Raw genomic sequence first — 13,601 nt, 5'->3', positions numbered from 1 at the left:
CATAGATCTAGTCAAAATTGTCTTATTTTATGCAAAAACACCCTTACGTATGGGGTAAGAAAAATGTTCTTGACTAAATTTCTTAAAAGTAGCTAAATAGTTTAAAATATTCTTTTTCTTTTAGACTTTCTTATAAATTAGTGTGTGCAGTGTAAGAGCAGAAGTACTAGAAGGACTATTTTTGGAAGTAAGTAAAATGCTAATAATTACGGTTATATACAGTAGTATTATTATCATCATCAATATTATGATAGTAAATATTCCTACATATTTCCAAGATTTGTTTCATGCATCACCATTCTGTATAAAAATACCTTTTTTTTGTGTCCTTATCAGCCCTAAGACAGCTAACTTAATAACAACATGCAGCTGACAAAGAGCAGCTGTTTCTACAAAACTGCATCCTTGCACTTTGCTGTGATCTTTGAGACCTGCCTCCCTTTCTAAATAAAGTTTCTCTTAAAGCGACACTACGTAACTTTTCCACCTTAATATCATATTTCCAGAGTCATTGTGATGGTACATCAACTTCCAACAGGTTTAATGACACCTCTGTCATGGTCTGAGGGGTCTGTATCTCCTTCACTGGCACTATGTAACTTTGAGGAGCATGGTAGGAACCCTGCCACACTAAAAAACTACAAATCGTTACGACTTTGACTGCTTTACGGCATACGTCACTTCCCCCTCCTTCCCGATTCGCAGTCGAGACGAAAATGGGCGGGGCGTGGAGCTCAGAGCTCCGCAGAAGCTGTTGCTGTGTTGTGGCTGCAGCAGCTCCACACAACAGACGTGGGGAAAAGACCCTAATGGTTTAACTTTTCAACGGTTTCCTGCTCGGAGGCAGAACCCCGGAGGCCAAGTATCTGATATAACAAAGTAAAAGAGTGAAAGAGCCGTCGGCTCGCTTTGGATCGCGGCTGTAACGACCAAACAAGCATGATTTATGGTTCTGCGTTAAATCGACGCAGACCCACGGCATAGGGTACGTGGCGACGCGCAACGTACGGTGCGTGTCGCCGCGTACCTTACGCCGTAGGCTCTGCGTCGATTTAACGCAGAACCATAAACAGCCTTAAACCACAAACACTCACACAGACGGGCGTCGGATCAAAACACGGGTTTTATTCCACCACTCTCCAGCTAAACGCAGTTGCTGGCCAGCTCTCTGCGGAGCAATTAACCCCAATCTTCAGATAAAAAAACTAGTTTGTTGAGGAAAAAATATTAACTCTATTTGTAGCTGCAGAGGAAAAAAATAATCTCACGAGAAAAACAAAAATATTGCTCACGCTTCGGAGCCTCTTCCACATAATATAGCAGTCAAAAAAAAGAAAAGAGACGTAAGAGGGATACAAAACATGTAGTGTATGTTGTACTATTATACAAATTTATTGAAACACATGGCTCTTAAGGGATTCAGGGATCTCTTAGGGATTTCATATGGATCCAGACCGTTAATAATCATTATTTTCTGCATATACCGCTCCCTGGCTTCCTTGTTTAAGGTATCCAAGTAAATTCCACTTCCTTTCCAGCAGTTTAACATCTTTTTTTTTGCGTTCTGTCTGTTCACTTGGTGAAACAGAAAAGCATCCCGTCTCCTCTCATCAAAACAAATGCAGCGACGGGGACAGGAGTTTTCCGGCTGTACGCGCTAGTGCTCATGGGAAACGTAGTGTTCTTTCTGGTAAAACACTACCGATTTTGTCCACAAGATGCCGCCAAACTCAGAAAAGCTGAAAGTTACGTTGTGCTGCTTTAAGGCCTTCTCTTATAAACTGCAACACAAATCCTGGAATGAAAATATCACATACTTGACTAAGAAGATATTCTTTTACAAATGAGGTTACCGCCTATTTTAAGATCACTGAGATTTCAGCTATATGCTAACACACAGAAAAAGATGCTCAGTTTCAAAGTGTCATGGGGGAATGCAGAGAAACCCAGACCTCCTGGTCTCCTCCAAAGAGCCAGCAATCCAAGGCAGAGCCGGATTAACGCAAAGGCAGACTAGGCACGTGCCTAGGGCCCGACAGGGGGGGGGGCCCAGACAGAGGGACAAAAAAAAAAAAAAAAAAATTTATTTATTTATTTATTTTTTTTTGTCTGCACACATATTAATGGTTGATAACATGCCGGTAAAAACCTAAGGCATATATATATGTGCATTATTACTACACGGGGCCTGGCGCCCCAAGGGGCCTGGCGCTATGGGCCGTTTTTTTTTTTCCCCTATTTTTTTTTTTTCCTTATAAATATCAACAGTCACGTTCCATTACAGACCTAAATGTGTACTAGTCTGTGCATATCAATAAATATATGTGCAATGATGACGCGTGTCTGTTGTTCAATACAACTGATCAGACCAAGCGCAGACACAAGCTGCTCTGATCCAGACGGTGGAGTTGGAACAAACTGTCACACAATGTCGAGAGAACGAGACAGATTCAGGAAATTTCCATCAGGGGATGAAAAAAGAAAAAAACTAAAGAAAATGGAAGAGTTTAATGCCTCTCTGAAAGGCACGTTTGATAAATTTGTTACAAAAATCCCCGATCCGCCCGGGTCTCAAGCAGCCGTCGGGCCCCGCGTTGAGGCAAGAGATGATGATGAGGCAGGGGAAGGTATCCAGTATTTTGCTAATTGGAGAGTTAAAATTGCGCATATAAACACCCGATCCGACCCGAAAAACCCAAAAATTTGAAATAGCAAGGGCCCCCCTTGCTATTTCACACAGGGCCTCGCAAATCTCCCAGACGGCTCTGCATACGCATACGCATACACATACATACATACATACTACAGCACACTTTGTCTTACTGCAAATTTTATTGGTCTTTGTAGATTTGACCTCTTATTTAACTATTCAATTTAATCAACACATTTAATTAAGATTTTCTGCAAAATGCTCACAATCGATAAGATAAGGATAATTTAATAGCATTTAATAGAGCATTGTAATAACGTATAAACAATAAAAATCTAAAAATAGTCTGATAGACTGTTTAATATACAACACATGACTTATTTTGGAATACAAAGAACCGACTTGACTATGACTATGCTATGTAAAATGTGAATTAAGTTTTATTAGTAACTTTGGTAAGTTTAAGATTTCATAAATAACATCGATGGAGGGGGGCCCAAAAATCACAGTCTGCCTAGTGTAGTCCATTTATTTAATCCGGCTCTGATCCAAGGTGTGAATTGAAACCAATACGGAAATAAGCTGTAGTTCATCGAATGACCACTAGGAAATATCTGTTCCAGTCATTTGCAACATGGCGGGATACAGAACGAGGAAAAAGAGGCTTCAGAAAACCTATATATATGACATCATGGAGGGTTTTTCTGTAGTATTTGTACGATCTCCTCCAAGGGGACTCCCCCCCAAACCCAAGACAACTGGAAGCTATGATTCATTTTAGGGATGTTAACAATTAATCGATTTTTGATTAATTGCCGTTATGAAATTACCCGATTAAAATTAACAATTACAATTAGTCTATTTATTTATTTATTTTTTTCGTTTAATTTCACCAGCTGGTGTTACGCCCGGACCACATTTAATGCGACAACGAACTGCGCCGCGCACATAAAGTTAGAAGAAAGAGACGGCTGATATGTTTGGTTTTAGTAATATCATGCTCAGGCAATGAGTCTGCAATGGCCCAGACGGGAGACACATGTAGCTCAGTGCTTAACTTTTATTTTTAATCCACTCTATATTCTTCTGGTTGTTCTCCGATATGCTCCCCTAAAGCCTGAAGGCTCTGCGTTGTTGTAACGCGGAACCATAAATCAGCCTTCACCCGGTACATACATAGGTTTCTCTAAACATCTGTCCCCGCTACAGTTTTAACTAAAAGAAAATGTGCTCCAATACAGCAGGTCTCATCATTTTATTTTGAACACTGCCAAACCTCTAACTTAAAACTTAACTAGAACTTGCTTGACACAAATGACACTATTATGGCTGCTGCTACTACTAATAGCCTTGAAGTGCACTTTATATTATATTCCTTGTGGTACAAAAATGTCTTTTTGTTACTTTTGTATCAAATAAATATTTGATTAAGGAATACATTAAAATGTCCTTTGTATTTTATATAAGCAAAAAAAATTATGTTTTTATCTCAGATGGGGGAAAAACGCCGCTTATCAACTAATCGATGATCGATCGATAAGGTTATCAACTATCAATTAATGAAATAATCGATAATTTGCATCCCTAATTCATTTCAGCAGAAAATTTGTTAAATAAAACCTCTATAAAGTAGACAACCAGAAGCTATCGTTATCAGGTGTATTACCCACCTCAAAAAAGTAATCTGAGCTGCTTGTATTTGTGATCTTGGTCTGATCATTTCTCGGTTTGCAGTCATACTGTATGTTATGTATTTACAGTTTTGGAAATCTGTTGGGCCTATATGCACATGCATCTACACTCCTGTGTGGTTGTGTGTTAATCCTAAGTGAAAGACTGTGTTTTGCACAGGAAGGCACTGGAGGGGGGGGGGGGCTACCCGGAGGGCCTCTATGTGCTCGCCCTGTAAGCCTGTGTGAATGAGTCTGAATTCGCAGGCTCCCCACGAGGACGCACGGCCAGTTAAGCTGACAGTCAGAAGCCCATTGACCAGTCACACAGATTAAACGCCAGGCCATCTTGGTGGCTAAAACCACCTGCTGGATGGAGGGAGCGATGGAGAGCCGGAGAGGAGGAGGAGAAGGAAATGGAAATGGACACAGGGAGACGTGCCGATACTCACTGTTACTTGTCGTTTCGGTAAAAGACACCTTTTGTCCGTTCCACCCTTTGTTGTCCATCTGGAGCGGAGAAGAGAGGGGTAGAGGAGGAGGAGGTAAGAGAGACGTCGATTCTTGAACAGACAGCTTCTTCACGCATGTCAGACAAGTTACTTCCTACTGTTTGGTCGACAAAGAGACGATGCACTCACAAGAGACGATGCTTAAGGAGCCTAGTGTCTCTCAAGGACAGCTACTTGGTTAGAGAGGGCTGTCAATGTTTTGTAACCAAATAAAAGCTCCTTCTCAGTTTCTGCATTGGTTTGTCGGCAGACATGTATGTGAAACAGAGACAAATCATTTTTGATGCGTGTGATAGCTGACGACACGACATGGCTGTAAACAAATCCAACCCTCCAGGCTCTTCACATTCTTGCAGAGATCTTGCAGAGGGAATCATGCAAATGAGCTCCGAGGCGAGAGACAGATGGAAGGAAGGAGTGAAAGGGACGTTTAATCCTCACAGTGATGTTTCATTTCTGACCAAATATTTTATACTGACATCAATGTTTCGCCATCCTGCCAGAATATGACACGTGTAGCATCACCCATCTGACCAATGAGCTGTCTGGGGAACAACTGACATTCAGCAGAAAGCTCGGTTATGCAATATCATCTCCATCTAATTCTGCGCTTTTGAGCTTAAAATCATTGAGGTGAATAAAGATGATGGTGATCATTGGTTGCTTGTACAACAGCCTTGGTTCAGAGGAGCTGAAGAGATTACATCTCAGGTCAGCAGCCCTGAGATCTGTGATAAATCCTTCGAGTCGACTGCATGTCTGCACGGGGCTGAAGAGATGAGACCTGTGCTGGATGAGAATGTACTTTCATCTAAATTTTTATTGTACCTTTAGATGTTTAAATTTAATGAAAAATTCCACGGGAACTTTACCGGAACTTAGAATATCCGAGCTGATTTCCAATAGCCTTGACCCAGCGTGTAATTTACAGATGAGCTGTAACTCTCCACCTATAAGCTCTTTCCTCTGTAAACCGATGAGAGTATAAAACTTCGTACAACCTACTTATGCTTACACTAATCAGGCACTGGTATAAATAAACAGTTACACATCATAACAAAGTGGGAGGTTTGTATATAAAATGAATATGAAATACACAAGTTTGTGTAAGCAGCAGTAGTAATGTATGATTTGTACCTCGGAGGGGTTCTGGGGGATTGTGGAGGCCTTGTATCCCAGCTGCAGCAGCATCGCCTCAGCCGCGTTCCGCTTAGCCACCTTCTTGTTGGGTCCTGTTCCCGTGGCAACCTCGTTATTCACCTTGACCTACATGACCGCAGATAGAAAAAAAAAAAACACACGCAAACAAACAAATGTCAATGCACAAGAAGACAAAACAACTGGATATTCTGGCAGCACAGATGGACACTGTCCTGCTGACGCATCTGACTGAAACAATTTTGCTTGTCTCCTGATTGTCTTGAGACTTTTACACGGCCTCGCTTTCAGCTGAGAACACTCAGTATTTAAGCCAAGTCAGCCATACATTGCAGTAAAAGAATGTAAGTGAACTGTTTGCTTTTCAGTAATCCCAAAACATTAAATCTGTCTGCACAGAATGTAAGCAGAAATTTCCAAGAGCATATCAAACGTCATTGTGTTATGCAAACAGACAATTATACTGTACAAATAACATTGTGGGAGCCAAGGCCGGTTGACAGTCAGACCTCAGCATGTTTATTCATAGCAGCCCGGCAAGCTCAAATGCTTCTCTGAACACAAACGATCAGAAAGAACATCAATTTGAAATACAACTGAGAGTGAATGTGAGCATATATTTGGATGTCTGAGGTGACTACCAACTAAAAACGGTGACATAACACAAGCCTTGCTTTGTTTGGGAATGGCTCTAAGCCCGAAGATTTGATTTAGTAAGCTGGTACCGTTTACCTGGCACCTTTATGTCACAGACCAAGATCAGGGTAGTACTATCCAGCTTCTTCCTCTTCATCTCCAACTTCCCATCAACCTGCATTTACTAAACCTCAGGAGTGCGTAGTGAAAAGTTGCACCACCGAAGAAAGAAGTGGGGCAGAGGAAAATTCAGGCGTTAACGCCACCCCAGGTCTATTGTTAGATAGTATGGTGTATAAACTTGTGTCAGGGACCAAGGCGGGGTGAATCAAAGTACCCGTTTACAGCAAAATGATAATGTTAACACCTCAGTTATAGCAATCAGTATACTTCAAAATAAACTGCCATTTTAAGCCTCTGTCAAAACAAAAATGTCATTCCACTTAAGTGATGGTGGGGATAGGGTATATCCCATAAACTCTCCTCCTTGACATGACATCAGTAGATGGCTTGTGATTGATGTGATTGTGCTGGAGGAGGTGGCAGGGACTAGTAGGAGATGCTTCCTTTTATACACTTTTTGTGCCCTTAGAAAGATAAAAATACTTTGGTTACGTATCACTTATATGAAAGGAATTTTTCAGTCTTTCACAAGCTTAAAATAGCTCTTTATTTCAATAATGGTCAATTGCCCCAAGTGCTAACAAAAAGGGCAGTTTTACTGCAAACGTGCAGAGGTGGACAGAGTACTCGACCCCAGTACTTGAGTAAGAGTACAAATACTACTGGTCAAAATTTACTCCGTTACAAGTAAAAGTAGCTCAGTCAAAATATTACTCGAGTAAGAGTAGAAAAGTACTTGCTTTTAAAAGGTACTTAAGTATCCAAAAGTAAATGCTTTTAAATGTACTTTAAGTAAAAGTAAAAGTAAAAGTAAGAGTAAGAGTAAATTTCTTATTTTCCACATCAGTAAATTACTATATTTTTTCTAACTTAATTTAAGGATCTTTTAACTCTTGTTTCTGAGAATTAACTCTTTGAAACCAGCTGCACTGATGTGCTGCTTTTAGAACCACAATGTTATATAAAACCTGCAGAAACACCAAAAACAAATAAAATGAATGGGATCATAAGAGGACAGCAGATGGTGCAGAGTTTATTAACAATCATGAACTGAAACCAAGTGAACCTGTACCATCCAACTAAGTCTGGATCATTATCAGACTCAGACTCGTCAGCAGATTGTCTTTCTTCTCCTGACGCAGGCGTAGCCATTGTTGCGGCTCTGTCTTGACAAACGCAGGCTACTTTGGCGGTATCGTTTTGAGGAGGCTTGACGTATTTCCGCTTTCCGTACATCCCAGTGGAGAGCGTGCACTGTGATAGGTCTCCTCCTTTGACAAAAACAGCTTGTGTCCAATAGGATTTTAGGGAAGAAGAAAAAAGAGCAGACCTGAAAGTAACGAGTACTTTTCAACCTTCCTAGAAATTTACTCGAGTAAAAGTAAAAATATTTGTATTAGAAATGTATTCAAGTAAGAGTAATAAGTACCAAAGAAATCTAATACTCAAGTAAAGTACAAATCCTCTGGATATGTACTTAAGTACAGTACTCAAGTAAATTTACTCCGTTACTGTCCAACACTGCAAACGTGTATTTCATTCCAACTCAAACTGCACCATTTTATTTCATTTTGGTCCCTAATGAAAGTTTACGCACCTCCCCCGGTTGTTTGAACTCAGGAATCTTCTTTTAAAACCAGCTGCTGTGAACAAAGCTAGACACTGTTGAAAATGATGCTTTTGTGCTGTATCCCTGAGGAATTTGAACTAAAACATGTCAAAGCCATTTCATCAATACCTTAGGAGATTGTGTCAACATTTTTTTTTTCGGAGGATGGGGGGCATAATATGCTTCAAAAGATGATCAGCACCTCAAAGGCATTTGACACACGGTGGAGGCTTTTTCTCTAACAAGTGACGGGTTCAGACAAAAGATGCGAAGACAGAGACTCATTTGAGCCCTGCTGCCTATGATGGGAAACAATATGGAAATTTTAGATGTGAGTGGACCGCACAAAGGAATGCACACACTCACAGGGCCTCATGTGTGTATCAAAGAGGCATGGAGAATAGGTTTGAGGCTGAATTACTGCCCGATGCTGATAGAAGCTCTGTTCTCCTCATGAAAGAAGAGGATTACGGAAGCATAAACAAAGAGGGAGAGCTCGACAGAGAGACGGACAGAGAAACATGAATGGGAGCAGGAGGGGGGCGAAAAGAAAACTACAGTTGATATGTTGTAAATAAAAACGACTTGTTTTTTTTTATTTTTTAAGCTACTGGTCTTAAACAAGTGACAAAGTCAAGAGACACATTTCTCAATGGGACTGACTTTTGCACGCATAGTGAAACAACAGCAGCCACAGAAACATCCTCAAGGCAAAAGAATGAATCTTTGCAATAACCTGCAGACAGAGCATGCTTTTTCCTTCTTATCTAATAACAACATGATGGCTGTGCATGACTAGCTTTAGGGTGAACACTGAAAGAGCCAACTGTGGGATCTGGTGAGATGGCTTCTAAATACGAGTGGTTCTTCTCCGTTTACTGGACTGAAGATAAACAGCAAACGCATAACTTAGTTAAATGGGAAAGGTTGCTGCTGCTGTCACAGCATGAACATTTATTCTGTCATGAATAACGACTCTTTACTAGACAACCGAGTTTTTGTATCTTCCCGTGATACAGAAAACAGTCGACCGTTTTTACGAGCACTGACAACCTGAACTCTGATAATATAGAACTTTTGGCAGGTCCAGCAAGAAAGAAAGAAAGAGGAAGAAGCAGGCCTGTTCATCTATTCTGAGCTTTAACTGCACCAATAAAAATATTAAAACAGAGGTTTACAAAAGGGCCGGGCAGGGGGAGAAAGACAGAGTGAGTGTGAGATGATTGAAGGAGAAAAAAAAGAGACAGTTGGACTGAAAAAAGAAAATTACATTTCACATATGAAAATTGAACTCTAAGATAAATTTAGCCAAAAAAAGAGGAATAAATCACAAAAACTGATACTTTACTCACATACACGCATAAAGCTGAATCCCACGACAGGTAAACAACAGGATAATTTATATAAAATGAACTGTCTATATTGTGAAACAGGAAATGTTCTTTTCTTTAAAAAGGAAAGGTGTTGTTTCCTTTTATTAACACTAGCAGGCCGTTGAATGAAAGATGTACCTGTAAGTTCCTTTGAACAAAGAGGAGGGGGTATGCAGTTACGGCTGGAGATCAGATTCCCAGGAGGAAACTGAGAAACCTGTATCCCACAATAAATAGGCTATATAAGTGCTTCCTTTTGCATAAGAGGGAAGGATTATTCTCATTCTGTCACTTATGCATTGTCCCCTCTGATCTTAGTCCCCACAAGGTTATGACTCACTTTCACAGATTCTTTATCGCCTCCTTATATAACCGTCCTCTAATTAATATATCGGGCCAAGACTCAGAAGTTTAGAATTAAGCTCATTTTCTTTCTGGGCATGCACAGGCTCGTCCTTTCGCCCTCCTCCTCCTCCTCCTTAATCCTGTTTAAATCAAATTGGACTGTGCCGGCTAAAACTTGAGCAATCCCAGTCGTGAAGCAGATTCCTCGTAGCGGCGAGACAGGATGAGCATCGACGGCAGTTTTCATAACACATCCAACTGCCTCCACAGTTCGGGGATCAGAGTGTTTCTACGGAGTTTGGCGTTAGAAGTCGTATAACTAGAACTAAGAATGACGAATCAATCAATTAACCATTCAAATCAATTGAACGGTTGGTCAGACGGTTGTATTCCCTTAATGAAATGGTCTAAAATTAAGATGTCATGTTATGTATCAGGTTGGATTATAAATGTCAAACAGCGCTGAAAGGTAATGAGCATATATTATATTAAAAAAAGAATAAAAGTAAATGGACAAAAAAGAAAAAGAATAAAAAATTAAAGCTGCGAGCAGAGATGAACGGGCCTTCGCACCCTTGTGCACGTTCAGGCTGCAGTGGAAGCTTGAATTACTTGCATGTAGATTCTTCAGGCCTGGACATTTAGCGGATGAAACACCCACGACTCTCTATATCAAACCATTCAAGTTATGGCAGAAAATAGGATCTATCAAATATCGACCAATCAGAAGAAGGGGTGGGGATAATTCATGCCAATGAAGGTCAAGTACTCAAAACCGAGTCAGATGACACCACCCACGACTCTATATTAAACCATTCAAAAGTTATGGCAGAAAGTAGGAACTATCTACTAGCTTTTTGGCGTCTAGCGTCGCCACGGTAACGCTTTTGAATGAGAAAAGTAATGCGCAGCCGTATTAACTGCCGAAGGAATGGCATAAATTTCGCCAAAATGACACGATTAATCCAAAATGGCCGACTTCCTGTTCGGTTTCGGCCATGGCGCCAAGAGACTTCTTTAAGTGATACTTAAAGATACACAAGTGATACAGATACATGATACAGGTGTACCGATTTTGGTCCATGTACGTCAAACCGTATTGTGGGGCTTGAGGCACAAAGTTGTCTAGGGGGCGCTGTTGAGCCAATTTGCCACGCAAACCATTAAATAATCAAATTTTTCACCAGGCCTGGCTTGCGAGCAAAATTTGGTGACTTTTGGGGCACGTTTAGGGGGCAAAAAGGCCCTCCTTTCGTCAGAATAAAGAAGAATAAAGAAAAATTTCTGTAAGTGCTCAGGGCCCTAATAAACATCACAGATACAATAGGGTCCTTGTACCTTCAGTGCTCGGGCCCTAATGACACATTCTAAAGATTAGAGTGAGGATACTTTTTCTCAGGTCAAATTCAAGCACTGTCAATTTTCAAGTTCAACACTTTCTAACACGTTATTTGGGCTATGATAACAAGGCTTTGTGTGCTCAAAATAACTATTACTTTTCATTTAAAATCCTATTCAAAAAGATGCTGTTGTGTTTAAAGACATAAAACAGTGTTTTCCAATAACAGAAGGATAAGAAATGAAATTAAAGCACATATACGTTTATTTGCCAACACCTGCAGATTCTGATGGGAACGATTCAGCTCTGCAGGTCTATGAATGAAGTCCATTATGATGATCATTACAATTTTTACTTCCTCCCGATCTACAAGTAACTTGATGAAGCAGCAATACGATGAATCAAAGATGTCTGTTTGCTTTGTTAAAATGAACGTAGACCAGCGACTTCTGAGCCAGTACGTGTTCCCACGGCTGACACGCCGCTCCTGTCGAGGATGACTGCGATGACACCTGCGACACTCAAACCAGCAGGGGTTCCCAAATAAACTAACTAAATATTATACAACGCATGAAAATACTAAGTGATGACTGAACTTTTACCGCGCGCATGTTTTGTGAACTTTACAGGAGACAGCTTGTGGATTTGATCTTTGTCTTATCTATTTCTTGTGTTTGCCGTTATTTTAGTCAGCACTGTTATCTCCAACGGTGTCTTCGGTGAGACAGACATCAGAACAGTGTTTATTTTAAGCTCTTTGAAACCTTTTTTTTCTTTTCTTTCTTCCAGCAAACTAGTCTGCCAGTTGCTGTGAAAATAAATTATAATCAATCACTTTTAACATGCATTTTCCACACCTTGAAAACACATTAACATTCATGCATTTTCAAAGGGATACAGAGTAAATACTAGTAAAATCACTCTAGCACTGCATCAAAACATTTCATTTTCATGCAGAATTGAATTTTGTCTAATCCATCAGATTATACCTCAACTCTTCTAAGTAAAATACAGGTTCAATATGATTCTGTTTATGGTGTTTCTAATCAAGTCTCATGCTTTATAATGTTTAATATCTGAGTATTTAGCGTAAGTAGGGAAAAGTGTCTATAAGAAGTCAAGTTGACCGTGAGCCATTATCACTGGAGCTGGACCTCCGGTGGCCTCCAGATAAGATGTGCCGATCTACAACGTAAACACCAGGAAGGTTGTCTTGACACAGGACTCTGAGATCTATAAACACAAGCTGCAAGAGCTTTCATTCAGGGATTGGTTCTGTCAAGTGTGTTCTGTGATTCCTTCATTTTCCTTTATCATGCTTTCACTGCTAAATACTTCCTTCTTTAACAAACAGGCCTTGGCCGGGTTTCCCAGATCCAACCTCTCTTAAGGATTTAAGAGAGGTTCAAAGAAGGTTTGAACTAAGAGAGAATCCTAAGATACGGGTGTTTCCCAGATGACTTCTTAACACCGTCCTTTAGTTTCGCTCTTTCAGACGCTCTTTGGAGCAGCTGTACGGTTCTGAAACCAAATGAATCGATGCCAGGCAAATCGATCACCGATCACTATCAGCGCATTTTCACACGCAGCACTGCTGCCTAACGCACTAATTCACTGCTGCCTGTGCGTTATAATAAAAAATTAAGATGATAAATATAATTCAATGACCCTTTTTCATCCAAACGGTGTGTTACTCCGTTATTTCTGGCTACAGTGAGGCTTTTTTTCCCCACACACGGAGACCGGGAGTAAACGGGGTGGGCGTGTGTGTGCGTTCAAAAACATGAGCCAAGAGAAGGCGAGTTTCGCAAATCGCAATGTGGAATTACAGCAAACCCTGGTTTTTCGCAGGGGTTATGTTCCAAAAAGAACCCGTGATAAGTGAAATTCTTTTTACAATTATAGAGGGCTTCAGATTGCAGAGATCATCCCCGCCTCGCACGTATTCCTCCTCTTCTGAATGATGCTGCATCCCGACTCGCGCTGTATAGGTGGGTTTTTTCAAGAGAAGAAAATAGTTATGGGTCGTTGTCTTCGCTCTTTTTTCTTCTGGGCAAAAAGATTCTTTAATATAAACCGACACCATTGATTATATTTGAGACTGTATGAACGATTCATCAAAGGATCTCGTTCTTCAGCTGCTGCTTCCCTGTCATCACATAGGGGCTCGGGCTCGGGCACGGCGC

General features: G+C 40.6%; 1 protein-coding gene across 6 annotated transcripts in view; it reads right to left on the bottom strand.

Annotated features, from left to right (window-relative positions):
• stau2 (staufen double-stranded RNA binding protein 2) overlaps window positions 1–13,601 on the bottom strand; it is a 112,096-nt gene that overhangs the window by 46,711 nt on the left and 51,784 nt on the right. For all 6 annotated transcript variants that reach the window (XM_061713066.1, XM_061713062.1, XM_061713067.1 and 3 more), the window contains exons 10-11: window positions 5,970–6,098; window positions 4,773–4,830 (exon numbers count right to left, since the gene is read on the bottom strand). In XM_061713066.1, coding sequence (XP_061569050.1) covers window positions 4,773–4,830; window positions 5,970–6,098 — 187 coding nt within the window. The remainder of the gene's footprint in view (window positions 1–4,772; window positions 4,831–5,969; window positions 6,099–13,601) is intronic.

Source organism: Cololabis saira, chromosome 22 (genome assembly GCF_033807715.1).
Source record: "Cololabis saira isolate AMF1-May2022 chromosome 22, fColSai1.1, whole genome shotgun sequence".
Lineage (NCBI taxonomy): Eukaryota > Metazoa > Chordata > Actinopteri > Beloniformes > Belonidae > Cololabis > Cololabis saira.
This window is presented reverse-complemented; position numbering and strand designations above follow the sequence as displayed.